Source organism: Megalops cyprinoides, chromosome 13 (genome assembly GCF_013368585.1).
Source record: "Megalops cyprinoides isolate fMegCyp1 chromosome 13, fMegCyp1.pri, whole genome shotgun sequence".
NCBI classification, from domain to species: domain Eukaryota; kingdom Metazoa; phylum Chordata; class Actinopteri; order Elopiformes; family Megalopidae; genus Megalops; species Megalops cyprinoides.
The window spans coordinates 31,552,680-31,580,629 of record NC_050595.1 but is presented as its reverse complement, the minus strand read 5'-3'; the positions used below and the strand labels follow the sequence as shown (position 1 = coordinate 31,580,629).

The 27,950-nt window shown below is 39.5% G+C and overlaps 1 protein-coding gene across 2 annotated transcripts in view; it reads left to right on the top strand.

The window, feature by feature from the left end:
* Window positions 1-25,791, top strand: part of LOC118787848 (protein kinase C-binding protein NELL1-like) — a 192,006-nt gene extending 166,215 nt beyond the window's left edge. The window contains exons 15-20 of one of the 2 annotated variants that reach the window (XM_036543567.1): window positions 2,111-2,206; window positions 14,244-14,384; window positions 19,129-19,322; window positions 21,668-21,844; window positions 23,476-23,700; window positions 24,576-25,791. In XM_036543567.1, the coding sequence (XP_036399460.1) occupies window positions 2,111-2,206; window positions 14,244-14,384; window positions 19,129-19,322; window positions 21,668-21,844; window positions 23,476-23,700; window positions 24,576-24,626 (884 nt within the window). In that variant the 3' untranslated portion in view covers window positions 24,627-25,791. The remainder of the gene's footprint in view (window positions 1-2,110; window positions 2,207-14,243; window positions 14,385-19,128; window positions 19,323-21,667; window positions 21,845-23,475; window positions 23,701-24,575) is intronic. The other variant, XM_036543569.1, reaches the window with a different exon arrangement.
* Window positions 25,792-27,950: the final 2,159 nt, after the last annotated feature.

The following is a 27,950-nucleotide window of genomic DNA, read 5'->3' as shown; positions in this document are numbered from 1 at the left end:
TATTCCTTGCCTGCAGTAGTACTGCTATTGCCAGCTGCATAAGCATGCAGGAAGGGGTAAAAACAGCTTAGCATCATTATCTAAATGGCATTCTGATGGAATTCCATTATTGCTGATGACAGTATTTAGAATAAAATTGTAATTTTCATGCAATAATCTGCATTATCCTCTACATCATAATATGAAAACTATTTTTTTTTCAAAATGTCTGAGTTCTGTCCATTTTTTTTAATCAATGCTTTATTTTTTTCTCCAATATCTTCTCAGTTGGAAACAGATAGTTGGATGTTCAGTGACCATGTAGACATCCTTCATCAATGACACAAAAATGGTTCCCACAATCACTGAGTAAAAATCAATCTTGGTTTCTAATTTAGATCTTAATTGCCATTCCTCATACAGATGCAAGCATGAATCATATTGCATTGAATCAGCAGCCAGCTGTGTTAAATGGCAAAGGTTCCACAGTGCACAGTCACCGGAAATGATATTGATCTATTATTAAAGGAGATGAGCACCAATGCTTGACCACCAGCTCCTGCAGCTGACTACAGGTTATCACGCCAGGCAAAAAGGCAGGAAGGTTCAAGCGTGACCAAGGCGGCTTCTAATGCAGGGACCCTGTCAGAGACCGTCCACACTTAATCCCTGTCCTCTAGCAACTGGGCCTCTCTCTTACACACCTTGGTGTTTGGTACAGAAGCTGTTGCATGTTGAGCCAGCACTTGCCTTCTGTATCCAGGCCAGAGGGGCTCCATTACAGATCAGCCCCATCCCCCACACTCGTGATGCAGCCCAAATGATGCTCAGTTTAACCGCTGCCATTACTGTGACAAGCCTCCATTTGTGCTGATGAAATTAAAATCATCATCATCACAGAAATGGATAAATTGAGTCAATACAACTGTAATTAATTTCAGAGTGCGTGTGGTATTAGTGCAGAACCTATCAGGCTCCTAATTAGGCCCAGATAGAAGTTTTCAAAAGAGGGGAACCAGTCAAATTAAAAGGCAGTTGTGGCTTTATCCTTTTTGAGGGATGCAAATAATTATATTTGCAAATTATGTTGAGGGCACACTTACAGCATTGCCTAGGGACATGCACAAGAGACACCAGCACCTCTGGCTATAAATAATAATTTTTTTTTTGCTCTGGCCTATCTTTCAAGTCATGTTATTCATTAAGCTTAAACACTGAATTCTGACTTTAATAATAAGGTTTCCATGAATGCGGCTCTCCTCTTGGGTTTGCCCTCCCCTTTTAAATCTTCTTTTTCCCCTGTTGTTCATTTGGTATCTCTGTCTTTCCCCTTCCTCTCTCCTTTGCATAATTTGCCCTCTCTTGTTGGGGATGTGAATGTTTGAATTTCTAAATTTGAAGTATCTCATTGGATTCATGGATATATTCACGTTGTATTTTTACATCCACCAGCAGTTGCTGAAAATACAGTATGTACTGTATGCCATGTAGGTAAAAAAGGTGTCTCTTTTTGTTCAGTTTATGATCAGCTGCATTTTTTAAAAGACCATATTGAGCAGGAAGCTAGCAGACAACAATGACAGTATTCAGACTTTGCCAAGGGAACTGCACAAAAGGGGATAATTTGCCTATTTTTCCCCAAATTGGGTGTTAGTATTTTCTTCACAGAATGTAATAACCCTTTTAAAAAGACAGGTAAATTACTGTACTCTTGGTGGTGTTCTAAAAAGTAAAGAGAAAATTCCAATGTGATGAAAATGGAAGTATGTATCGTTTAAACCTTTTTATACATCTTTTTCACTGTGTAATCAGTGAGCAGAAAGTGATAGAGCATTATTTTAAAATAATATTTGACTGTGATTGACATTAGAGTGGCCTCAATTTTGCCATTAGTTTGTGGCTACGGTCATATGAGTCAAGCGTGAAAATGAGCAAATGCAAGTGGCTGGCTGCTATGTTCCTCTTTGCTGTTCTTAGTGCTTGCACTGATGGATGTATATGTGTGCTAATTTATTTTAGGCTGTGGAATGTAATAATGTATTTAAAGTGCTTTCTAATAAAACAAGTCCATTATATATAAATTTACCTTTTTGAAACTTGGGTTACCAGTCTCATCATATTTCATTCCCAGCATTCTGTGAGGAGGGCTGTCGGAATGGAGGAACCTGTGTGTCCCCCAACACCTGCCTCTGTCCCTCTGGCTTCACCGGGCGCTACTGCGAGAAAGGTAGGACTCCTCAACACTGGCAAACGCACTGCATGCTGCGTACATGACTGTGACCCTCCTCTTCACTCTAGTCAAATCTCTTTCAGCAACTGCAAAGCAATCTATTTGTCTTCCTTTAAAGCAGGTTACTCCTGATAATGAGTTGATTTTTGAATGCAAAAAACAATGGTAGCATAATGGGATCATTGGTATGATCTAACAATGCCTTTTTGCCAGTACCTCGATTATAATTTCTAATCTGTTCAAGTAGATGAATGCAGCCACAAAGTGAAGAACCGCTGTTCACTTGGTACTTGCTCCCTCTGTAAGGTATAGGATACATTTGTTCTCCTACAGCAGTATTAAATAACTGTTCAAACCCTGCCCCTCCTGAATCCCTTAACCCCGAGCAGTCCTGTCAAAAGCTGACAGAGTACCTTCATCCTGTTGTCGTAGTTAATGTGAGGTGCTGGGTAAAGCCATCAGATCTGTGGTCACAGAACAGTGGTTATCAAGAACAGGCCCCTCGATCAAACGACAGAGCCGTGGAAACTAGCTTTGTATTCCATCAGCAGGAATGTAACAGTGAGGTTGTTTTCTCTCTACAAGCTGGAGCTAAAGAGGTGTCTTAGTAGAGGTATGTGTAGGCAAACACTGGCGTTCATGAAATAGGCATAATGACAACACATTATTTTTAGCTTTGAATTAGCATCTACTGAAAGACCTTCACTTCCACTTGTATTCTGTAGTTAGTGTTCACTTAGCCTCTAATTTTTTTAACTGTTCTCTGGGAATCTATGTGAATCTAATCTTGTCATGAAAGTGTAATCACTTCAGACCATATTAATCACTTTGGACCCTGTTACATTAGCAATGTGACAGAGGCCACATCTGTTAATATAAGCTTAAACAAGTTTTTCAGGCTAAAGGAAATTGTAGCTGTGTTTTCCTTCCTTGGTTTAGCACTCTCTTCCTCTTCATTCTTGAAGACCACAGTGCAATGACTAAGTGCCATTTTTGTATATTTGTATCTCTTACATAAACTCAACTGACACCAAAGGGTAGGTCATGCAAAAGGTAATGTATTAAGGTTAGTATTCATTATTTCACAAGTATATAGCCCAGTCTCAGTGATCTTTTACCCACATCCTTGCTTCCATGCCTGACGTCAGTTGACAGTTGTCTGTGTTTATACCCTGTGTTATTGTGTCATTGCACAGCATGGAGTACCTAGAGGGGCAAAAAAGATAACATGATACATCACTGAGGTTCCAAGTCACTCTACCAACTTTATTGCCTACAGTTTAATCTCTTCCAACAAAAAGGGCCCAACCAGGCTCATCCTCTGATCTTGCTATGAAAACTTCAGTCTCCTAAAACCCAGAGTTGTTGTTAAGTTTCTCTCCATTAAGACTGAAAGGCACCCTGTTGCTTTTCAGAATGCAGTTTGTTTTATTGGTGATAGCTCAGTGATCTTTGTAGTTATTTTTAATGAGTATGGTTTTTGCATACTCAATACAGTGACTCTTATTCACAATTTCAAGTGCTGAAACTTGGTATGTATTAAATGGTATTAGAATAATCATACTAAATAACAGATTGGTTCTGCAGAAAAATGTATTGACCTGACATTTTACAGCTTTCTACCTTGGACAGCAGTGTCACATGATTTGTGGGTGTGAGCTCATGAGGAATGAGACCAATTATTAGTCCATCTGCCCTCTTTGCCCTCATAGTCCCTTTCCCTCAGTGGATTGGCCCCTGCCCCACCAGTCTCCTGGTTGTGGTGCCATAATTTCAGCCCAGGAAACACTCATTTCCATTCTTAGTGTATTTTAAATACTCTGTTTCTATACATGCAGTTGCAGTTTCCACCACTGGGTTTATTTATTATGGGATAAACAGTATAATGAAGTGCCTAACTCAGCAACATTTCTGTTTCTAATTTAATTGAAGGCATTCCTCTTTAGATGTGTATGACCTGCTGAGTTCCAGTGGAGACTGACAGGTTGAAGTGTCTGGGCTCAAGGTTGTATTTTCACATAATTACACATGCACTGATGTAATATATCCATGCACCAGGCCATGGCAGTCAGGTTTGACAATGTGCTGTAGGCAGTGTTTTTCTCGTTAATTGAAGAAAATATGCTCCAATTACAAAATAACCATTGTTTACATGCATAAACTATTTAGTATTGCATTTCATAAACATCAGGGAGGGCAGGTCAGGTTTTATTAATATATTTCATAAAATTTAAGCTGAAACTGTTCTGCCTCTTTCAAATCTGTCTGATTTTCACTAGCAGATCAATCAGTGCTATACTGTACAGTATATATTTTATTATTTCATTATATATATATATATATAAACATCTGTACCCTGTAACATCTGTAGCCTGTTTAAAAAAAGGCTAGGCCTACATGGCATCAAATGTAGCCTATAGGCTACCAGGTAACATTTTATTTTCTCCTTTTTTTCAATACAGCAAAGTCTTCTGCTGCCGTTGAAATCAAATGTGTCCAATGTGTCTTTGCAGCTTGCAATGCGCATAAGCCGCGTCACTCTTTCCTGCTCCAGACGACTTCGCAGCGCTGTCTTAATTCGATTCTGTAGAGAGAAGCCCCTCTCTGCTGGCACACTTGACACGGGCAGAACACAGGCAATTTTTGCCAGTGTAGCCCAGTCAGGGTACAGCTCGCTGAACTCATAAATAAGCACTTGTTGTTGCTGGCTGTTAATAGGCTGTTTTGCTGTCAAAACACACATGTCCTGTTTAGATAGCCTTTGTTGTAGCTACATTTTGTATGAGCATTGTTACCGGACATTTTGACCGGCAAGTTTTTAAGTTATCAAAAACCAATTCATATTTTAATTTATGATCATCTCATATTATTATTAATAATAATATTATTATTCATACCCATGTAGGGACAGACCTCTCTAAGGTTTTTGACTGACTACATCTTTGAATTGCACCTTTCCATGTAAGTTCATACACATTAAAAGTGTTACTCCTGTCTCATCACCTCTGCTAATTAAGCAACTTGTAAGTGGTTGCTTCTTCTCCATTCCATTATAGTAAGCTGTAATTGTGCAGACCAAGAAGTTTCAGAGTTGAGCAGTGACATTTAAGAGCAGAGATCCTTGCCGATGCGTAGCAGTAAAGCTCAGAGCTGAAAGAAATTGGCGCCCGCCACTTGCTGTATTCACTAATTAAGTGCAAAGTCACAAATTTCCATGAAACATAAGCCTAAATAAAAGAGCACAATTTGCAAAGGTCTTATAAATTAAAATGTTTCTGAAGTCACTGTTTTGTCACTGAGTCATTTTTACATTTTTCTTAGATTATTTTAGTTAATGTAACACTGAGAGTTCTGCAAATTTAATATAACTTGATTTTGTTGTGGAGGTTAATTTAAGGTTAATTTAACATAGCTCAATAAATGTGAATTTGGCATGTGAAATAGAAATTTGAATATTTGGTAAGAAGAAACATAGTCAACATGACACTTGATAATAACAACAAAAACAACAATGATAGTAGTAATAATAGTAATAATTATGGTGGTGTCTTTGCCCCTTGCTATGATGTTTGGCTAGTGTTACAGGATCATCACCAGTTAGCATTGTGCTCCATCAAAGTTCCCATGTGGTTTCTCTTTACCTGACTCTAGATGTTAAAAATGACACTAATAATATAGCTGACATGACTAGCCCTTTGCCTTGGATATAAACAGTCAAACACAAAAATACAATCACAGTGCGAAAGGTTCTTGCTCTTGGCTGTATCCCTGCTCCTCTTTGTAAAACTTCCAAACTACGGGAAAAAAATATTATTGGTTGTTGAGATTTGCTGCTTTTCAGGGAAGTTTGTTGGAAGTTGGTGAGGCATTGTTCTGGTGCTAGATTGCTCTTAACATGTTTTTGGAAAAGATTTGATTAATTTCCAAACTGTGCTGCATCCATGTGACTCCATGTAAAACACAACACCATTGGTAGAATTCATCAGTGCAATTGTAGTTTAGGTTTCAGTACACATAGTAAAGGCCATTTGTTTGAAATGGTAACACTTCCTCTGCACATTTTTTCAGTATTTTCAAGGATTTTGCTTGCATCCTGATGCAAGAGAGACGAGGACGAGGAGGATGAGGGGAGAAGAAAGCCAAATAGAAACATGAAACCTGATATGGAAATCATTGTGAGCCCTTTCAAAGCAGGTGCTTGTAAAGCAAAGACTAACACATCATTTCAGTAATTAGTTTCCTCCCGGTGGATCTCTGCCTTTAGCCCGAGGTGTTCTGAAGATTTGTTTTCTTTTCTGCTCGGTGGTGTATCCCCTCACGAAAGGGAAGGCAACACGCGCATGCTCGTCTACATCTCCCGCAACTGGGTAGGAAACAGATTTATTTTCTGCTCTTCTTAATTGAGCCCCAAAGGTACAACGTAGTGTACTCTATGTGCTCCTGTGCCAACTTAGGAGCAGCCCTTGGTTTGATTGGACACATTTTTTTTTTGCTTAAGAAGAGGTTAAAAGCATCTAAAAATAAAGATAATGGAAGAAGAGCAAGATTTGGTTGGAGCTGAATCCAGCTTAATTCCCTTGCTGGACACAGCACTGAATCCACAGCCCACAGCAGACAAGCTGAACATTTCCAAGATAGCGTGGACCAGATGAAATTATCTGTCTTCCAGGCTATTTGTGCTATTCATTCCTTTCTCGAAGCATACCTTTGACGAATAGCAAATGGTAGCCCTCTGTAATTATAATGTACGTTTTCCTCAAAGGTGGACTGATGTTCAGGATGCTGGGTGAAGGTCAAGGGAGCATTTGTTACTTACTGGAACATGGCTATTATCCCTCTTGAATTGCTCTGGTAAAACCCATCTTTGTGGATGGAAGTAAGCAATGTGATGCAGGCAGTAGGGACTGTAATTGAAGTTACGCTAGACAAGGAGGTCTATTATGTAACGATAAACATCCCTATTTCATTGCCTAATAGTCTATTACATCAACAAATATGTAACAGTGTGACTTGACAGGTCCAGCATTTGGTTTGGGTGTTTGATCCCCGGCCTTTAATATGGTAGTGAAAAGCACTGTCACATATCGGGACATTTACAAAGGTGACAGTATAGCATGGTTATGGCACAGTGGTGATATACAGTGTACTCCAGAGAGCTGTAATATACTCCTGGGTGTCTTCATATTGCACAGATGGTGCATCTGAACTTCTATTCATATTACTTTTCTGAAAGTACAGAAATACATGTTTCCCCACATCAGGAATTCAAAATTTATGATGTATGGTTTATTTAAAACTCTGGTCGACTCAAGTAGCTTGCTTGATGTGAATGCATCAAAGATGAATGGACGCTTCGCTCATGTATTACAGAAGTTCCCCAAGCATCATTTCTATTGTGGGAATGTCTAAATGCAGCCGATGACTGTGGATGCAGTAATGGAAATGATCTGATTGTCTGATGATCCTGATGCAAAGCTCTACATGTTCCATGAGAGGAACATGTGGCCATGAAAGACAGGACTATGCACACTCTCTACAGCTTTTTAAACAGCAACTGTCAGTTTGTGTGATTAGATTAGACTGTAGTTTCATGGCTTTAATCTCTGATTTATAGGTTTGGGAATGATCTGCTTTATATGACAATAAATGACTTTGTTTATTCTACCAATTTGATACAAATAGTAATACAAAATAGAATATCTAGGACTACACCACTGACACCATCTGGAGACCTGTTGTAGGAAAGCTGGCAAGTGTTTGTTTTGTTAAATATGTTTATTTAGGTACTTTACTATATCTTTTGTTTTATTTTGTACAACAAAGGGTCTCAGATACAATCGCATGTATTTTCTGTCATTTCATACAAAATGCATACATTTTCCCATGCACCTTCTCTTTTGATCATGTGTAGCTTTGTTTGTCTCCAGTGCAAATATGTTTGATGAGCAAAGCAGGGTCTTTTGTGTCTTCTTTGTCACAGACAAACCAACCAGGCAACCACATGTCAGCATAATCTCCACCTGTCCTCTGAGAAAACTGTCTGTTAAAGATTCTAACTATTTTTAACTATTTTCTATTGTACAATGAAGAACCAGTAAGGAGACAAATTATTTATTTTTTACATTTACATTTATTCATTTGGCAGACGCTTTTATCCAAAGCGACTTACATAGGTTATAGTTCTTTACAATGTTATCCATTTATACAGCCGGATATTTACTGAGGCAACTGCGGGTTAAGTACCTTGCCCAAGGGTACAGCAGCAGTGTCCCAGCGGGGATGGAACCGGCAACCTTTCGGTTACGAGTCCTGCTCCTTAACCACTATGCTACACTGCCGCCCCATTTTTTAGGCATAACAAAGTCGTTTCCTTTGCCATGTGGAGTGCAAGTATCCAAACCACAGGTCTTATCATGTAATCTTATGTCAGTCAGCCGATTGGAAAACAATAACAAGAAAAAAACAGAAACGGTAAACAAGGGCGGAGAAATCCATTTACAAATGGTGTATAGGGGTACAGCCATGAACATGACAGATAAGATTAGAGTTTTTGTATGTGGGTGACTAGAAAGCAGCAGTCTGTAGAATCTCCAATAAATCAAGGAGGCCTAGCTGATTTTTCCACAGATAAATTATTTCACTTGTACTGTCTTTTTTAAGTGGTAATGTAAAGTAAAAGAATACTGGCACCCTGCTGACCACTCCATCCAGCTGAAGACTCATCAGGTGAAAAAAGTCTCCAGCTGTAGGTATATGAGGGATGGAGGGTGGAGGGGTTTGACCTGAGGTGAAGGTGAGGTAAACCATTGGGGATCATTGTGGACATCTGTCCTGTAGATATTGTGGTGGCATTCAGTGAGAGAGGAATCAATGCGTGATCATGGTTTCTGCCCACCAACAACTCAAAAGCAGGACTGTAGCACTACTCTTAAAAGTTCCTTTAAAGAGATTTAGAGATGTTTTGTATGTACACCCTCCTCTGAACAGACACTCAAACTCTACTTATTTAAAGAGAGCTTCTCTGTTTATTCCATTACAGTTTGCCTTAGAAAGGTTGTTCATTAAAATGATATATATTGAACAACACATGTAGAATTAATGAGTTGAATAGTATCTTACTGCATAGCCCCGACATATAATGTGTGGCTATGCCAAAACATATTTAAATACAGTGGGGTCCAAAAGTCTGAGACCACTAGTCAAAACACTTCTATTTTGCATTTGTTTCGAATGTAATACTAATTTTTTTCATTACAAATGATAATATCAGCTTAACAATTTGAGTGAAAAGTTGAATCTTTGAAAAATGTACATAAATTTCAGAATATCTTAGTATTTGGTATGTCCCCCTTTTGCTTTAATGACAGCATGCACTCAAGCTGGCATGGACTTCACAAGTTTGTGCAAAACCCGATGACCCATGTTATCCCAGCATGATTTGACAATGTTCCAAAGAGCTTCTGGTGATGTCACAGAATGCTTGGCTTTCTCAGTCTTCCAGTGCCCCCATAAATGTTCAATGGGGTTGAGGTCAGGTGACTATGGAGGAAAGTCCATGACAGTCAGGACTCCTTGGTCTTCAAGTAGTTCTTACAAAGCTTTGAGGTGTGTTTGGCGTCATTATCCTGCTACAGTATAAATCCTTCTCCACAAAGATGCAAACCAGAGGGTATAGCGTGTCTCTGAAGAATGGAGTGGTACTTCTCCTTGATCAGGGTGTAGTCAATTCGGTGTAGGTGTCCAACTCCAGAGTAGGCAAAACACCCCCAGACTTGAATATTCCCACTGCCATGTTTCACTGTCGGTTTGATACACTGTGGTATCATTCTCTCTCCTGTTCATCTCCTTACATACACCCTTCTGTTACTGCCATAAATCTCAAATTTGGATTCATCAGTAAATAAGACTTTTTCCAGTCATCCATTGTGAAATGCTGGTATTTCTTAGCCCACTCCAAGCATTTGGCCTTGTTTCCCCTCCTGAGAAGTGGCTTAGAAACTGCTACTCCTCCTCTGAGACCACTACAAGACAGCTTTCTTTTGACAGTACTTTTGTTGATTGGAGTCTTGCGTTCTTTATTTAGCAAATTCGGTATATGTGATGAAGTTGCTTTTCTATCTCTCAGGGAACTAAGCTTGATGTATTGATCTTCTGATGGTGTGGTCAGTTTTGGCCTGCCTGATCATGCTTTGGATACACCTGATCCAGTTTCTGCAAAGCCTTTCAGAGTTCCATGCACAGCCCCGTTAGAAACCTTTAGTCTAGTCATGATTTGATGCTGAGAAAGCCCCTCTTTGCTTAGTATAACAATTTTCTCTTAGTTCTGATGCCATTTTTCCCACTATCACAATGCTACTTAGTAAGCAATGATCTGCTGGAAACTTGATGCACAGCCATATTTATAACTGGCTGCGAGTTGAGTTACTTGAACGAGCCTCTGATGAGTAGATCAAATCCACTTGAGTGTCATCTGAACACATGCTTCAATGGAAAAGATACAGCTCAAGGAAATGACCTTTTGTACAAAGGAGTTAAGTTGGTCAATGCCCCAAATTTGCTTAAATTTGAATCCTGACCTAGAAATAGTGCAGAATCTTAAATATTTCTTCTTCATTTTACATGACATAACTTCTTGTGTTTTTAAATGTTTCTGAATCCTCAAACTTTTTCATTATTTCCAGGTTTACGTGAAAATATTAGAGATTTTCAATGTGGTCTCAGAGTTTTGGACCCCACTGTACATACTACCATCATTCCTTGTTACTAAATTGTAATTAGCATGCCATTTACATGCTGCAAACATTTTACTTGTTAATAAAATATGTGCTTTCTAATGCCCATCAACATGGTTGTTTGCTGTCTGTTGCATGTCAACAGACCTAATGTTGTCTGACACAGAAAATAATGTTTATTGAACACACAACTTAAACCTCCACACTTTAAGTTGTGAAGGTAAATGACACATGTTATGTAATTATTCATAGAAAATGTTAATAGGTTTGTATAAGGTTAGGTAGCGTGGCCTGTACAAGTAATATGTTACATATGGAATAAGAGTGTGTAGGTGTGAGGTTTAAAAGCACACTGGTACTAACTGCTACACTGGTGCTATTCATAGAGCAGATATTAGTAGACTTTGAACCTGAAGGATGTAATGCACTGCAGAAACGATCAACATAATGAAAGCAGTGTGAAATGTATGTCTTTTAATTTGGTTTCTTACAAGTTATCTCGTCTGTGAAGTGTTTAAGTGATGTATTGTCGAGACACCTTTCAGTAAACAAGTCCTGAATTGCACAGCAAGGCAAGGAGTGAAGAAGGGGAAATTGCATTTATATTGCGTTAGAGTAGAGATACATTTTCCTTTCATCTAGTCATCAGAGTCTTTAGCAGCCATGATTGCTGGTGTTAAGTGCTGTTTGGCAGAGAATACTCTATTCACACCAAGCTGATAGGAGCATATATTTTTGATGGCAGTTCCAATGAGAATTGGATGTCACAGAAGTCTATGGGTATGAAAGCCTCTTGCATCCCTGAATATATAGCTACCAGCTTAATTTAGGACTTGATATGCAGGATGCACAAAGAGAACATGCCTTCATGGTTTCTAATAACACGTATGGTCCGTTTCACAAAAATTCAATGAACATTTCTGTTTTCCTCATACTTGCAGAAAAAATGCAAGAGTGGAGAGAATGTAATCACAGATGGCAGACATTTATTTAATTTTCTCCATATGTAAAATATATTTAATGGGTCAGCATCCAGTAGAAGTCACAGCTCTGTCAACAGTGACTGCCAATCACTTCGTCATGGGGTCAAAAAAGGATATTGGCATTGCTGTTTTTTTGCTGTTTATATCGTTTCTCCTTGTGGCACTTGTGTGACTCCATATGTCACTCTAGATACAGAAAGTTCAGGTATTACACAACAGTGTGAGAGGCTGATGTGACTTTTCATACTCTGTTGTAAATGCTGCTTGCTCCTACACATATTGAGAGTTTAAATAGCACTTAGAGATGAAGGCTAGATGTTGAATAATTTGATTTGACAGCACAAAGCTGCATAAATATTTTCCTTAAAAATGAATATGGTACTACTGGAGTGTCAAAAGTTGGAAATCAGCAGAAAATACGTACTATTTAGACCAGCCATCAAAATTCCCATGACAAGAAAATGGTTTACAGTTCAGTGGGTTAAGAGAAAATGGCTGTAAATGTTCTCTCTCAATTAGATGACAGTTTGAAAAGAATATTTAAGCATAAGTGAGGATTTGAGAGAGTTGTACTTTTAAAGGCTAAATGTCATTTTTGAATAGTGTGATAATTATACACTTTTCCAGTATAAGGTGTTTGTCACTCACATTAAATGGACTTGGTGATACATCAGTTACGTTGTTTGTTTCCTCACCTACTAGTCATGAATTTTGAAGCCAAAACCCTGGCAAAACATGAAATCCCTGTGCCAGTACAACTGGAGATGTTATTAGAAAAAAGAGTTTTTTGTAACGGGCAGAAGATTATGTAGAAAACAAAGACATGTCAATCTTAATGCAAAATTCTGCCACGATAAGGAGTTGAAATGCACGGACTGGGGTTCTCCTGGGCATTAATCTGAAAGGCATGTGTCTTACCAAGTCTTTTGTCTGAGACTGACAGTGCACTTCTCGATATTGAAATAAAAACTAAAATAAAGGCATGTTATGGTTTAATTTATCCTCCCATCAGCATATGTTGTTAGGTCCTGCATGCTTATTGTCTTGGAGGGACACATGTGCTGTGTTGCAGGTTGATTTCCCTGTGAACTACAGGGGGTGACTGACAGCCCTAACACACACAGATGAAATTGTTCCCCACAATACTCCCACTGTGGAATATTGAATCCTTTGGATGAATGATGCATAGAAAAGTGAGACACAAGATAAAAGCTTTATCTTTGGTTCTTGTAGCTACATTTTTGTTCATTTCTGTGTATACGAAACATGTGGTTTTGAGCCAGAGTTTTTTTTGGGTATTAGTACTGTTGAACCCTTTGAAGCTGATACTTTGGAAGCATCATGGTATGTGACCAAGGCTCGCAACTCCCAACACACCCCTCCCCCAACCCGCCCCCCATTACCCCCAGCCCACCCACTGCTCATTGCTCACTACTGACTGCTGTTTAGGAATACCACCCACTCCATTTTTCACTTCTCTTTAAGTTACTTCAAGGTGAACACAAGAGCACAAGCCCCATATTATACACAGTCATCTGTCTGAGTGCCTGTTGCATTGACCTCTGTCCTACTCATGTGATCTTTCGGCAAATGTGATCTGACAAGTCAAGGAGAAATCTATCCAGCCAGGGACCTATAAATGTATGACCTTTCCTGGCCTCTTTCCTTTCGTAGTCAAGGCTTCTTGGCAAGAACAAAATCAGTGAGGCATGATGAAATTTTAATTCATTTAAATTCAAAAGGCCATTCTGGGGCAAGGAAATCTGTGCCTGAAAGACCTATGGAAGCATCAGTTTGGGAGGTCATTTTGAACCCTTAATGAAGAGTACAAGAAATGCAACTCTACCTCAGTACATAAAGGACAAGCGAGGTGGCTTTACTATCTAAACTTTGAAATAAGTGGGTGGAATGAATGGAGGGTGTGAGGAGTTTGGGAGTGTGGCATTCTGGTGTTGGTGTTGCTGACTGAAAAAAAAAATGTCAATATGTATTTTACGGTAATTAAATCAATGGACAAGGTGAAAGGATGAAACTGCACAGGCTGTACAGCTTTGGTTTTTTAAGCATGTGCCCTTTGGACACACATGAATTACTATCTAAAAAGACACAAAGAGGGTATGGAAAATGTTTTCAAGATGAATTAAAGGTGCTGTAAATTTAATGCCAAGGGACATAAAATAACAAGATTAGACAACACTGGTCTCTGATTGAAAAGAAGGCAGCCACCTTCCAGACCTTTACCTATTGTGGATGAATGGCCTTGGAGTAACGTCCCTTGTGTGTTTGTGTGTGTGTGTGTTTCCTCTCTCTGTGAGATAGACATCGATGAGTGTGCAGAGGGTCTTATCCAGTGTCACAACCACTCACGCTGCATCAACCTCCCTGGCTGGTACCACTGCGAGTGCCGGAGTGGTTTCCATGACAATGGCTCCTACTTGCTCGATGGGGGTTCCTGTGTCGGTAAGCAATTAAAAACAGCTCCTCCTAGTCTTCACTTCACAGACTAAGCAGAGGCCTTTCAGCCTTATTCCCAATTAATTCTTACAGGCTCTGGGAAGATGCCACAGACAAAAGCAATGTTGCGAGTCCATTAAGGCCAGGTTTTCTGGGGTGGTAATCTAACATTCCTGCTTCAGTCCTCACACATGCTTAATAAAGGAACTCCCCCCACAGCAATGAGTAATTTGTAATGAGAGGCCTTAGAGTAATGAGGGAGTGTATAAAAAGGTGCTTCAACATAATTAGCTATTTGTTGGTTGTTTGGCACACCTATTAGTTTTCGGAGTGATGTGCCCTCCAGTTATTCACAATACTGCAAATAGAAGCAACCAGCAACATGTACATGAATAGTGCATGAACTTTGCCAAAACTCTGTCATATTACAAAAATGTACTCTGCAAGTACTGGAGAGTGTGAGGTAAGTGGTTTTAATGTGTGATTAGCAGTTCGTTTTCCTTACTAAATATATGTTCAAGTAGATGTGAAGATGACAGTGAAGTTGTGAAATTTGGAGAAATCATTTGGTTCTTATGGTAAACAAAAGTACGAAGTATGAATTTTGGGGCAAATTCCAAGGAGGTGAGACATTAAGACTCTTTAGCGTGCTTTGTAGTTGGTTTTGGCTTATTTTTTAGTGTGTTTACATAATCTGTGTATGGGTTTCAGAACTTCTACTGACTAAGGAGTGTGTGAAAGCAGTGCTGTGAGAGCTCCACTCATCTTGGGAGCTAAACAGTATTCATGTACCCCACTGGAAGTGTTCCATCTGCACTTCTATATTCAGTTAACTCTCAGACTGTATCAAGTTTACATTGCATGATGAACTCTTACGCTGCCCTTGTCATAGCATGAACTGGGCCTCTATAGCATACGCAGAGTGCGTGAATAATTTATCCGAATCAGATATGATGTACATTCTTCTCTGGAACTGGGTATGGGGGGAGAGATTTTACATTAGACCTCAAGACTACAGTGTCACCGTGCTTAGTATTTGTCATTCAGATTGACTAGAAATTAGCCTCTAGCCTTATCATACTCTCATTAGGACTGTTCCCACTCATTGAATACATAATTTAAGAGAATTCAGGTCAGACTCCCCAGACCTTCACATAGGCTTTCACACCCCTGTCGTTCACTCAAGAGCCAGCTTCTTTCTAGCTGTCCTGCCTACATGCAGACATGCATCTGCTGGTGAACACCTCGCTAACATGGTGCTGTACAGTGATCAAAGCTCATGTGTGTTTTAATGAACCACTGACATATCTGATAATTAAATTCATGAACTAAACATAAATGTTCAGTAATTATGATCCCTTACCAATCATCAGTCTTCTGTGTGGCATGTGTATATATTTGTGTGTGTGTGTGCGCAACATTTTTCATGTGGCTGGCCTATAGTCATAAGCCTATATTGCATGAGATTAGAAGGTTTTGTTATTACTCAGCAGAATGTGTGTGTCTGTGTTTATAGAATTACCACTTTTATTCCAGAATGCATTCCTTTGTCTAAGCCCTTTGTTCTTTGTGGAAGCTTCCTTTTGCAATTTGGATGTAATCCCATTCTGTATGCAGCTATTTAATGTAGTTTTTCATGTAAAAAAACAAAAATTGCTGCACACTGTGGTCTGAATATACATGGGAATGTGAATCATTGGTCCTAAAAGAATGTACATATATTACACTGAATTCCTATATCTCTTTGTCAGTTTGCCAACCCTGTGGAAGAATGTACTGTTGTTATTTTAGTGAAGTAAAATGATTACAGGGAATCTGCCAGTAGAGGCACTGTCTGTAGTCTGTCAAAATCTGATATTTGAGCAAACCACGCAAAAGAGGATTTATGTCTCACAAACACATGGTCAGGGCATATACTGCCAGGGTTGGGGAGTAACAGAATACATATAACGGCGTTACTTATTTAAATTACAAAATATGAGTAACTGTATTCCGTTACAGTTACCATTTAAATTGATGGTAATCAAATTACAGTTACATTTTAAAAATATTTAGATTACTGAAGGGATTACATTGGATTTTTAAATTTAATTTCATAAATTTTTTTCATTTAATGTTTATTCAGTTGGAAAATCTATCCAATGATAGGCAACTCCGGGGTGTATGTCCCATATGCCCCTCACGAAAAAAAAAAAAGAAGAAAGTGCACAGCCTGCCTGACTCACAAGACAGTAGAATGGAGAGTGAGACAGAAAGCAACCAGCCCAACACGTTTATGTCATGGAAATACCGGGACCATTTTACTTTCAAATTTGGCTAAGGTCACAACATAACAGTGCAATGCAAGCTGTGTTTGCCAGCAACCAAACTGCTATCCACATCTTGAAGTAAGTTCTCTTTTTCATTATTTAAGATAATATTGATCGCTAGCTAGCTATCTTACATAGTTGGCTGCACTGGATTAGTTATTCAACTAACAGTAGATACAGTGATAAAACAAGTGAAATTTCAAAAAGTGAATGTTCAAAACTGCGATTACTCCAACAATTTTACATAATGCATAGTATACATTAAATTGTTAAGATACTCCTTTCTCACTCACAATGTATTTAGGTTGGCCCATGCCTTTTCTAACTCATGTTTTCATGTAATGTACAGGTTTTTATTCTGAAGAAACTGCGATGAAATGCATAGACTTAACATGGGGCTGCAAAAAATGTTAGCCACGACAATGCTAAGTAAACATCCTAAAAATAACCTTTCAGAACCATAAAAATTGAAAGCAATCCAAATTATTTAGATTATGATACTTACCTTGAGTAATCTAACAGAATACGCTACAAATTATATTTTAGGGCAAGTATTCCGTAATCTGAATACATCTGAATCTGAATAAATCTGAATATATATTAAAAGTAACCCTCCCAACCCTGTATACTGCATTTAACATGCACTGTTGGCAAGGTTGCCACAGTGTTGGGATTTGAAAAGCGTGGTGGTCCAGGAGCCCGTGTGCCTTTTCTTTCTTGCTGAAAGATCATTAAAGACAGCCCCTCATTGAACCACTAGGCAGCTCACCATCTGCACGAGGGAAGCCAATGGTGTGCTTTCTCCTCAGCCTTATAATTCTCCTCTGATAGATCCAGTGGCAAGTTGTGATTAGGAAGGTAATGTGGCATCCCTGAAGATGCACATCCACGGACTGCCACAGTCACTGAGCTGCAAGCAATGCAGTTAAACAAGAATATGATTTCATCCCAGCATGATCAGTCAGGTCTCCAGGACAGGACCTGTTTTCCATACTAAAGAAATCATGCTTAAAAGATGTAAGTTGAAATTGTATCATTCTTCCCATTTACTGCCAAGGAACAAATATGATGACCTCATTTCTTTTTATTTTAGTCCATGTATATCATTTTCATCCACGGGTGCCCTTTCCAGACATTGAGAAAGGTAATTTGTATGTTTTCAGCCCCACAGCAGAAAGGTTAATCTGATGTACAAATTATTTGGTTTTATTAGAATCATTGCACAGTGATGTTTTGGGCTTAAACAGACAGTTTTGATCCACAAGCTTTAGAGGCCAGGTGTGTGGATATACAGATTGCACATAAAGATTATGACAGGATGCAACCAACAGACTGCTTGGTGTGCTCATTTTAATATCCACGACCTGTCCGTACGGCCAGGCCGAGAGATGTGACGATGAAGTAAAGCTGAAATACAGAAGAACCCAGTCATTACCAACATCTGTTTCTTTAATCGATTGTTAGGGTGTGTGTGTGTGTGTGTGTGTGTGTGTGTGTGAATGAGTGAGAGGTTGGCTGCAGGGTGTAACAGCACTCTGTTGAGTATGGCATGAACACCTATTAATCAGCAGTGAATTATGAAGGTATGTCTCTCTCCCTGACAGGTATTTCATTTAGTTTATGCAAATTGCTTGTCGGTCTTTCACATAAATTGTCGAAAGCACTTTTTTTCTATCACTGTAAGTTTATGCAGAACCCAATCAAAATGCACATTGCTGTGCTATTCCTTAAGGTTGGACTCAAAGCAAAAGTGGACCTTTACTGTATCACATTCACCGGCACTGAGCCCCGTCAGCCCTGCCTTGTTGATAGTGTGGATATCTTGTGGCAACTGCAATTAAAAATTGAAAGGAAAACACATTGGTAATTGGATTTTAAACATTTGGAAATTCATTGGCTTTCAGGTCAGTGCTCAGTTGTTACACATTGGTCGTTAATATTCAATGTCTCAAAACATGCACCTGTACACAGAGAATTAAGGAATCTTGGCCTGGGTTTTTGGTTCGTATCTGACATTGATTTATGAAGTAATTAAAATTCTGAATCAGAGAAGCACTGAGAGATTAAACCTTTTCAAAAATATTTTGGATTTGAATATTCATTTTTTCCTGCTAAAACTGGGTAGAAGTTTTTACTGTGAGAGACACTGGATTTGCCCTAGTTTCTTAACTGTTTAACCTGCATGTGAATTCACATTGGCACCCTAGTGAAAGAGGTTTTGTTAAATGGACAATGTTAAAAACCAGCTTTTCCATTTCTGTAGGGTGCACAGAAAAATATTATTACCTGATAGGAACCATCCAGACAACATCTTTATCAGCAAGATATATTAAAGATACATGAATGGCTGTGACAGTGGGTGATGGTGATTCACTCAATTTTTGTTGTGTATGTGTGTGTTTGTCTGTGTGTGTGTATGTGCATGTGTACGTGTGTTGCAGACATTGATGAGTGCGCCACACAGACCCACACCTGCTCAAACGACTCAGCCTGTGTGAACCTGCAGGGAGGTTTCGACTGCCTGTGCACCACTGGCCCCGCCTGCACTGGGGACTGCCCTGATGGGGAGGGGGTCAAGCATAACGGCCAGGTCTGGACTCTCCCACAGGACCACTGCTCCCTCTGCTCCTGCAAGGTGGGTGACTCCCAGAGACATGGTCCTCGCCAGCCTGACACCCGCATCACTGCCACCTCTCCTCTGCTGATCTGCCCTCTTTGGGTTATTACTTACTAGGTTGCTAATGACAGTTTGCAGGGGTATCTATCTCTGCCATTCCAGTTTCATCAGAAATTAAATTGCATTCGCCTTATTAGCTCATGTGTGAAAATTCATCTGGGTTTATCAATTGTTTTACAAAGTTGAAATAAATATCAAAGGCAATCAGGGTTGTTTCTGCACACTAGCTTTGAATTCTTACACAATACTGTGGAGGCTAGTGGGTAATGCTGTGTGCTGTGTGTCAAAACAAATTTTACTCCATTTAGAATTCTACATGCGCAAGCCATATGCAAAATGCTTTTTTAAAGTGCCGAGGTGGGAGGTCCGCACTGAAGATGCGGAGGAATGTGTCTCTCCTCAAACCTGTTCTACAATTTTGTGTCACCAGTGTGTCAGTTCTATGGAAGATAATCACAGACTGTCTCTCACAGGCACACACACATTCTGAGACATTTAGCCTCCTACAGACAAAATGTGAAATACATGTCACATACAGTAGCCTACCAATACCCATGTTTGCATATCTACTTATTTTTAATCAATTTTGAACACTATTCAATAAAAAAAATAATCTTCTTGGCAGATGTTTTTATCCAGAGCAATGACATGACATGATACATTCAACACATATGACAGGAGCAAACAAGAGCAGCAATAATATAGGAAGACAACAGCCATTCAGTACATGAGCATCATGCTGAAAATTACTGTTAAAATAGAACCATGTATATTATACAAAACAATTATATGTCAGTAGCAACCTGTGTACATCATACTGGCATGGACAGCCTAACAGTAATCTATAAAAAAACAATATTACATGATATTATTATGTTAACCTGGTGCCAAAGAATCATCAATAATGGCAAAGCTAACTAGCATCATGTGACCATACTTGGATGTAGACCACGTCCAAGGTCTGGAAGCAAAGGAGAAATCTGAACAGGTTGGCCCTTCCTTGGAAAAAAAGCAGTCTGTTTGTAACTATAGTCTGATTCCATCTGAGGATCGAGCTGTGCTAGTTCCCCTGGCATATACTGCGTGTGTACATGTATATTTCATAATTTACAATTTCCTGCATTTTCTAGCTTTGTAGTATGTTGCATTGCATTATCATTGCCATTATCCTGAAACCAGGAACATTATGCTGCAATATTTATCGTGCTGTAGCACTTTTCATGTTAGGGGCATAGATCGAGTGTGCCTTCAGCAAGGACTCTTTACAGGGTGCTTGTCCTGAAAGCACACAGCTTGAGAGTGTCATCCACTGAATCGATGACTAGGAGTTCGTGTCAGCAGCAAGACGTCCATGAGTTTACGTCAGTCTCGCCATTTAGCCTCAGGATCTCAGATATTGTCTAATCTGCTCCACTTCTATCAGACTGCAGCGCAGCAAAAGGAATTTCAAAACCACTCTCTCTCCCTCTGTGAGACTCCTCTGTCACGGCACGTCGCCCCAAGCCCAATCACAAATCAATTGAGATCACACGCAGATCCGCCAAAGCCAGATCAGGATTCAGAATACACTGCGCACATCTAAGACCCTTGTGAACCCTATCCTCTGTGAAGCTTCATATGCCAACCTGCAAGCTTGTCTTATCTTACCAGCTGAATACCTTAGCAGCTGAGAAGGAACTACACAGTGTTATTTTTCCATACAGTTGTTATATATATTTAACATATATATATGTGTTTATATATATTTTTTTTTTCTTTTCCTAGTTTTTTATAGAGAGAATGACCTCCATCCATCCGTAAATTTCCATGCAGTGTATTCTCTCAGAGCAAGGTTATCTTGCTGGGTTAACCTGGGTTCATACCTATGAAAGCCAGCCATGAATTGTATTATATTATTGTAACAATAAATCTAGCATGCAAATGAGAAATTGAAAAAATATTTTCACTGTATATCCTCATGCTTTTTATACAGCAACAGTATTTATTCAGCTCAAAAAGGAATGCTAGCTAATTAGCCAGGACAATTGTAAAAATTTTATCACATGCCAATAACAGTATTTTAGTGGAAATAGCTAGTTTACTGCAACAGCATAACAATTGTGGTAAAATGTAGCTCTGCAGATGGTTTTGGTTACTGCTCTGAGGGTAGCATTTTCTGCTTTGCCATTGCTTGCTGGGTTGTGGCAATGGTTTGCTTCCTGGTGAGATGTGCTGTATTGGCAAAGCACTGAGCCCGACAGGGTAGACCTTCAGCTGTAATGGTGCCTGTGCCCTAACCACCCTTCCCTCTTCTTTGTGACCAGGATGGGACTATCTTCTGCAGACGAATTGCCTGTGACTGCGAGGACGCCAGCGTGGACCTGTCCTGCTGCCCAGAGTGCGACGCTCGGCAGAGCAGCCAGTGTCTCCACCAGAGTGGCCACACGCTCTATGGCAGTGGGGACAGCTGGATCTACAGCTGCCAGCAGTGCCGATGCCTAGTGCGTACCCGTCCGCTCTACCGTGCTGGAACACATTGCCCTGAAAAATGTGCTGTGCTTGCATTTTGATTTTGCAGCAGTCTGTGTCAGTTTGGAATTTCAGAGTATTTAGCAGGGTTGCCTCGGAGTTTCCAAAATTACTCAGGTGATGAGGACATTTTGTTATTGTTCTACAAAAGCCTTCCATTTATTTAAATTAGCATCATATTGTCTTGAATGGCTTTAAAGGCGATGTATTTTAGGGATGTATTTTAATCATCTACAACACAATATTCTGGTTGGAAAGGACAGTAATTAGCAAGGTGTAGGTTTTTCTAGATATGGGGATCTGATCTGTCTGGCAATTTTAATATTGAGGAATCAAGTTAATTGTCATGCACTGACAAAAGCTGCCTTCTTTAATTGGTACCTGTGCTTAAAATTTCACACATCCTTAGCAGCGCTCAGTGGCCAGCTGACAGAGAGGAGATGCTAAGGTGCTTGAAATCAAGAATGAGTCTCTAACCTGGACAGAAATAAAGTGAAGATTTGGTAGTTTGTGCTATTGTATTTCCCCAGCATCTTTTCCTAGCATGCCACTCTAGGGTCCAGCCTCCAATCAGTCCCAAATGAGAGAGCTATTTATTCTCCTCTGATGAAATGACAGCAGCTGTGATCCTATAATTAGGAGAATCATAACAGACATTGGATAATGGCATCTGGCACAAACACCATGGTTACACATCCCATAATTAACCCCTGTAGGATCTGTATGTCGACAAGTCTTCTGGCCTCTGCCATGGAATGTTTTCTCTTTTTTAGTTTTTGTTTATTATATTGGAAATTAGAGCCACATGTTCATGGTATTTTTGGTTACCTGAGTAAGTGTCTGGTAGCTAAATAAGAAATTTCTTTCTTTCTTTTTTTTCTTCTTTCTATTATTTATCAGATTTATAGTATAATTTTTTATAGCGGAAATGTTAATATGTACAGGTTATGTAAGATATGTAATACTTGAATACTCATAATATATGTTTGATTTATGGTTTCTCATTTAGTGCGATTAATTTGATCTGACATCCCAAAACTAATCTGGATCAGAGTTGAGGAGATAAATCATATTTTGATAAACGAGAATAAAATATTTATGATATCAACTATATTTCAATGCAGTGAGATGGAATCGATCTTTTAGGTTAAATTCATTCGCAGCTACTGTAATGTACCCTTTATGCTAGAGTATTGGCCTTTTTACTCTGGCTGTTTCTCTTTATCTCTACCTGTCTGATTTGACCAGGAATCACGTTGCCTTGACAGCTTTGCAATTAATTCTGTAATAATGACACAGTAATGCGGAGCTGTTGCACAGCTTTGTCAAAATAGCATTTTTAATTGCTGCCGCCTGTAGGTGACTGCATGATTAATATCTTATGTGAAATCCTGTTTAGCTTCTGACTCAGATTTCCCGTCTCCCCAGGAAAAGCTTCTCTGAGTGTCTTTTTTATCCAATCATTGTATTTTCAGTCCGCCTCAGAGTTGGGCCGATAGGTTAACATTTATACAGCGTTAACAACTGGCTCAATTTCACCTGAATTGACCTCAGTGAAACTAAGACTAAAAAAAGCTGAACTGCCCATCTCCTGTCTGTACAGGAGGGAGAGGTGGACTGCTGGCCCCTGCCCTGCCCCATCCTTGCCTGTGAATACACCTCAGTGCCCGAAGATGAGTGCTGCCCTCGCTGCGTAACGGACCCCTGTCTTGCCGACAACATCGCCTATGACATCAGGAAAACCTGCGTGGACACTTCTGGCATCACGCGCCTCAGTGGCTCCATATGGATCATGCCCGGGTCACAGTGCACCACATGCAAGTGCAAGGTATGAGGGAAGACTGCACACCTCACCCACCTATGGTATCACTGCACACTACAGTGTAACAAGCCCATAAGTTACAGTAAAGGAAATGCCATGTTTACTTAACAGGACCTGTAGCCTTTTAGAATACAATCTGATCCTCATTAGAAAGGCATAAGAATCTGGGGCTGAACATAATTAGAGTGAAGGGTGGGCCATGAAGCCAATGGGTGGATAGCTTTTGAGCCAGAAAAACTTCCAGCACTCCGCTCAAGTACCTATTACTGTTTAATTACCATTTACATATTACTTTATAACGTAAGCCAGCCATTGCACTACTGAACTCAGTTATGTGATGTTGATTACATGACATGATTAAATTCTACATTTAAATTATAAAAAATGTATATTTTTATTTTATAAAGCTATTGTTGTGCATTCTCTGATGCCTGTTTTAATTTTCAGTGTTTTTCAAGAACTGAATATTGTAATTTTTTTAATGTTTCTAACATTTAAATACGTATTTCAATGAACTGTGAAATAACAGCCAAACAGCACCTAATGTGTTCATTGCACACTGTATATAGGCTGTCTTTAAATTTGATTATCAAAACCTCATATTGTGGGTTAAGAAATACAACAATAGATTTATTATATTTACCCAGCTAGGGACCGGAAATGGTTTGTCCCAATTTAATTTAAAGAAAATTTGCCTAGTTTTTATTGTTTTTAAAATGTGTGGTCTAAGGCCCAGTCCTCCTCTCCCAGTCCTCCAGTTAGAATATTTATTAATGTGGGTTTACCATGGTTTGATCTGCGGTAAAATGATTCTGACAGCATGCACTGTTGGAGTGTTTTTTCATGTGCTTATCTGCTTCAGTGCTTCCTTTCTTCCCCAGAATGGGAGCATCTGCTGCTCAGTGGAGTTAGAATGTCTCCAGAACAACTAGACGCAGCTTCCATGGAATACCTCCCAACCCCAAACTGGAGTAATCATCTGGTTTAAAAGTCCAACTCATTTTTTTACACGCCAGGCTATTGCCAAAGTCTCCATACCAGGAATGTGACTGGAACTGCATTTACAAGGGAACCAGTTGTACTGCAGGCTGTGGTTCAGGAGAGGCACTGGATAAGCCAAGTGGGTTGAATATGTCTATCACAAGGAAATGACAGGCTTGGATTCCATCCTCACCTCCTCCTGGTAAACGTGTTGTATTTTAGCTTTCTATCCATTATCTGTTGGGAAAAACACAAGAGAGGAAAACACTCAGCCACGTGTATTACTGTGGACAATAACTGTGAGCATACTGTATGTAAAATAGTTTTCATGAGACACTTTTATTTTTCATCTTGTAAATACAACAGCTTTTATCTCCATCTCCCCCTACAACTATTGGTGTTGGCAGACATTTTGGCCCTAGTTATGAGATAAAACACAGAGATCTTCCCTTTTAAGGGAATTGCGAAGACTGTGTTTAAAGACATCCCTGCTAAATTGGCCTTGCACTTCACTAAGTGATTTGTTCATCAAAAAAAACTATTAACACATTTTCTGACAGAAGCAAACACACCCTTTGCTAGAAGATAGAAAAAAAAAACAATCAGTACAGACAAGGTCGTGCCAGTGAAGGATGGCAAATCAAATGCGTACAGTAATTCTTCCCAGAAGTGCTCTGCTAATTCTCAATGCAGAGAGTGTTTAATGGATAGACAAGGCCCCTTGATTTTCAAAGAGCATTAGCATATTCCTGACTGTTAACAATATGACAGCAGGACTACAGAAAAAAATATAATTAAAGACAAGTCACACAGACGGAGACTTTATATGCCAATAGTTCAGCAAGGGTCAGTCTTGTTTACTTATTGGCAAGCTTATTAAAAAGGAAAGGAATCTGGCCTCTGCCTTAAGTGTTCACTCCAGAACAGGGTGTTCTATGGCTTTCGTCAGCTCTTTCACTTAGTCAGCCTCTGGCTTCCCGATGCCTGGTGTCGAGAATCATGGGGGCGCATCTGAAACAACAAAGCTTCAAGCCCTTGGGCCCAATTTTAACGCCATAAAAAATAAGTTGGTGCAGTCGGCAAATGTATGCAGAGCAGTTGTTTGGTAATTCGATGTCAGCGCAGTCGGTAGAAATGCCAACAGCACCGACTTTTTCATCCCATTTGCATTGACAAATTAGGAGGGTGTTGGACCTGTTTGTGAATATTCCAGGTGCAGTGGCATTTTGGCATAGTGCAGGAGGTATTTTTGCATTTGTGTCCACCTAAGACCTAGTGGAAAGACTGGCACAATGTCTTCCAACTGTGAGAGATCTGGGAAAGGCATGCAAACTGCAACATTTGCTTAAAAATGTTAATAAGGTCAATGGCAGCCAATTGGTTTTAAAATTTAACATTATTAAGCTAAATACACTATATGGACAAAAGTATTCGGACGCCTGACCATTACACCAACTGGGACTGTAATGACATTGTATTCAAATAGATATACTTTATTATGCAGTTGGTCCCCCTTTTGCAGCTATAACAGCTTCCACTCTTCTTGGAAGGCTTTCCACAAGATTTTGGAGTGTTTCTGTGGGAATTTGTGCCCATTCATTCTGTAGAGCATATATGAGGTCAGGCACTGAGGTTGTATGAGAAGGCCTGGCTCGCAATCTCCGTTCCAGTTCATCCCAAAGGTGCTGGATGGGGTTGAGGTCAGGGTTCTGTGCGGGCCAGTCAAGTTATTCCACACCAAACTCATCAAACCATGTCTTTATAGTCCTTGCTTTGTGCACTGGGGCACAGTCGTGTTGGAGTAGAAAAGGGCCTTCCCCAAACTGTTGCCACAAAGTTGGAAGCATAGCATTGTCCAAAATGTCTTGGTATGCTGAAGCATTAAGATTGCCCTTCACTGGAGTTAAGGGGCCTAGCCCAAACCCTGAAAAACAGGTGTGGCCAAATACTTTTGTCCATATAGTGTATAATATATACCCAACTAAACATTATGAAAAAGTAAAAAAATAGAGAATATATATGGCAGATTTATACTGTCTCTTTAATGTTGAACCAATTCACCTTGTCTACATTCCTGACCTGTTGCTGTAAAGACGACAGATGCTTTGTCTTTCCATGCCACTGGGTCATTCCATGGAGTAACTCCCAGTAAGCTGTCAGTTCTGCTGTATGTGAGGTCACAGAAACCACAGACCATTTGCTTCATAAGGCTGTCATTATTTTGATATACATTCATTTTGATACAGAATTTGAATGCAGTCTCATATAGACACACAATAAATGCCTAACCTTGGACCTTTTTCATACGCTTCCTTATCCTCCTCTGATTCTTTGTCGTCTTATTATTCACACCACATTACACTATCATTAATGCTTAGGTCCCTGAATAATGCATTTCACTATTGGTGTCTCCCCAGATTTAGGCAAAGCCTTAACTGTTCATTGTCACTAATCACAAGTTAGACAACATTAATGCATTAATGTCTTATTCCAGTCCATGTTTGTCCCTTCACAACAGACCTGAGGTCAGATTGCCCACCTCAATTCCTATCTGTATCTATTGACTGTGAAATGTTAACTCTGATGCAGGATCAGTTGCTAAGGGCAAACAGTATCTATGCCATGAACAGCTGGACAGTTCTACAACATATTTTCCTTCATTTCTGACTTCATAACTGCATCATATCAAGTGTTCATCAAAGGCAACTTCTCAAAATTACAACATAGGCCTCATAGCTAACACGTTAGCAATGTGTGGAATGTTAGCCATATCAGTTCATGTAAAGTATAATTACTCAAAAATGCCAAAAGACAGTAACATTCTCTTTAAATCCTACAAATGTGGCTACCAGGAGTTCTCCTTCACCATAATGCAGCTTTATATTTAACATACCAAAATGTATATTAAAGTAATTTCCTATAGTCTACACAAATACAGTTCACGATCAAGGGCAATCCCTATATTAGATTCAAAATATCTTTCTGCCAGAGCCATCTCTCTCATCTCTCTATCTGGTCTCACCATTGGTTGGTTGTCATATGATCATGAACTAAAACATTTAAGAAACTAGAAGCTAGGTAGCTTAGTGAATCCACTTTCAAAATCATGCACCTTAACATTTGTTTTCTTGTACTAATGTTTATTGCGCTTTTCGCCCAGGCTGAAGTAGCTTCCTAGCTCACTGTATAAGTCCTGGATGTAATCAAACAGCAGGGCACCATGGTTACAGGGGCAGCCAGTGAAATACATGGCAAATATTATTTCAAATTTGCCA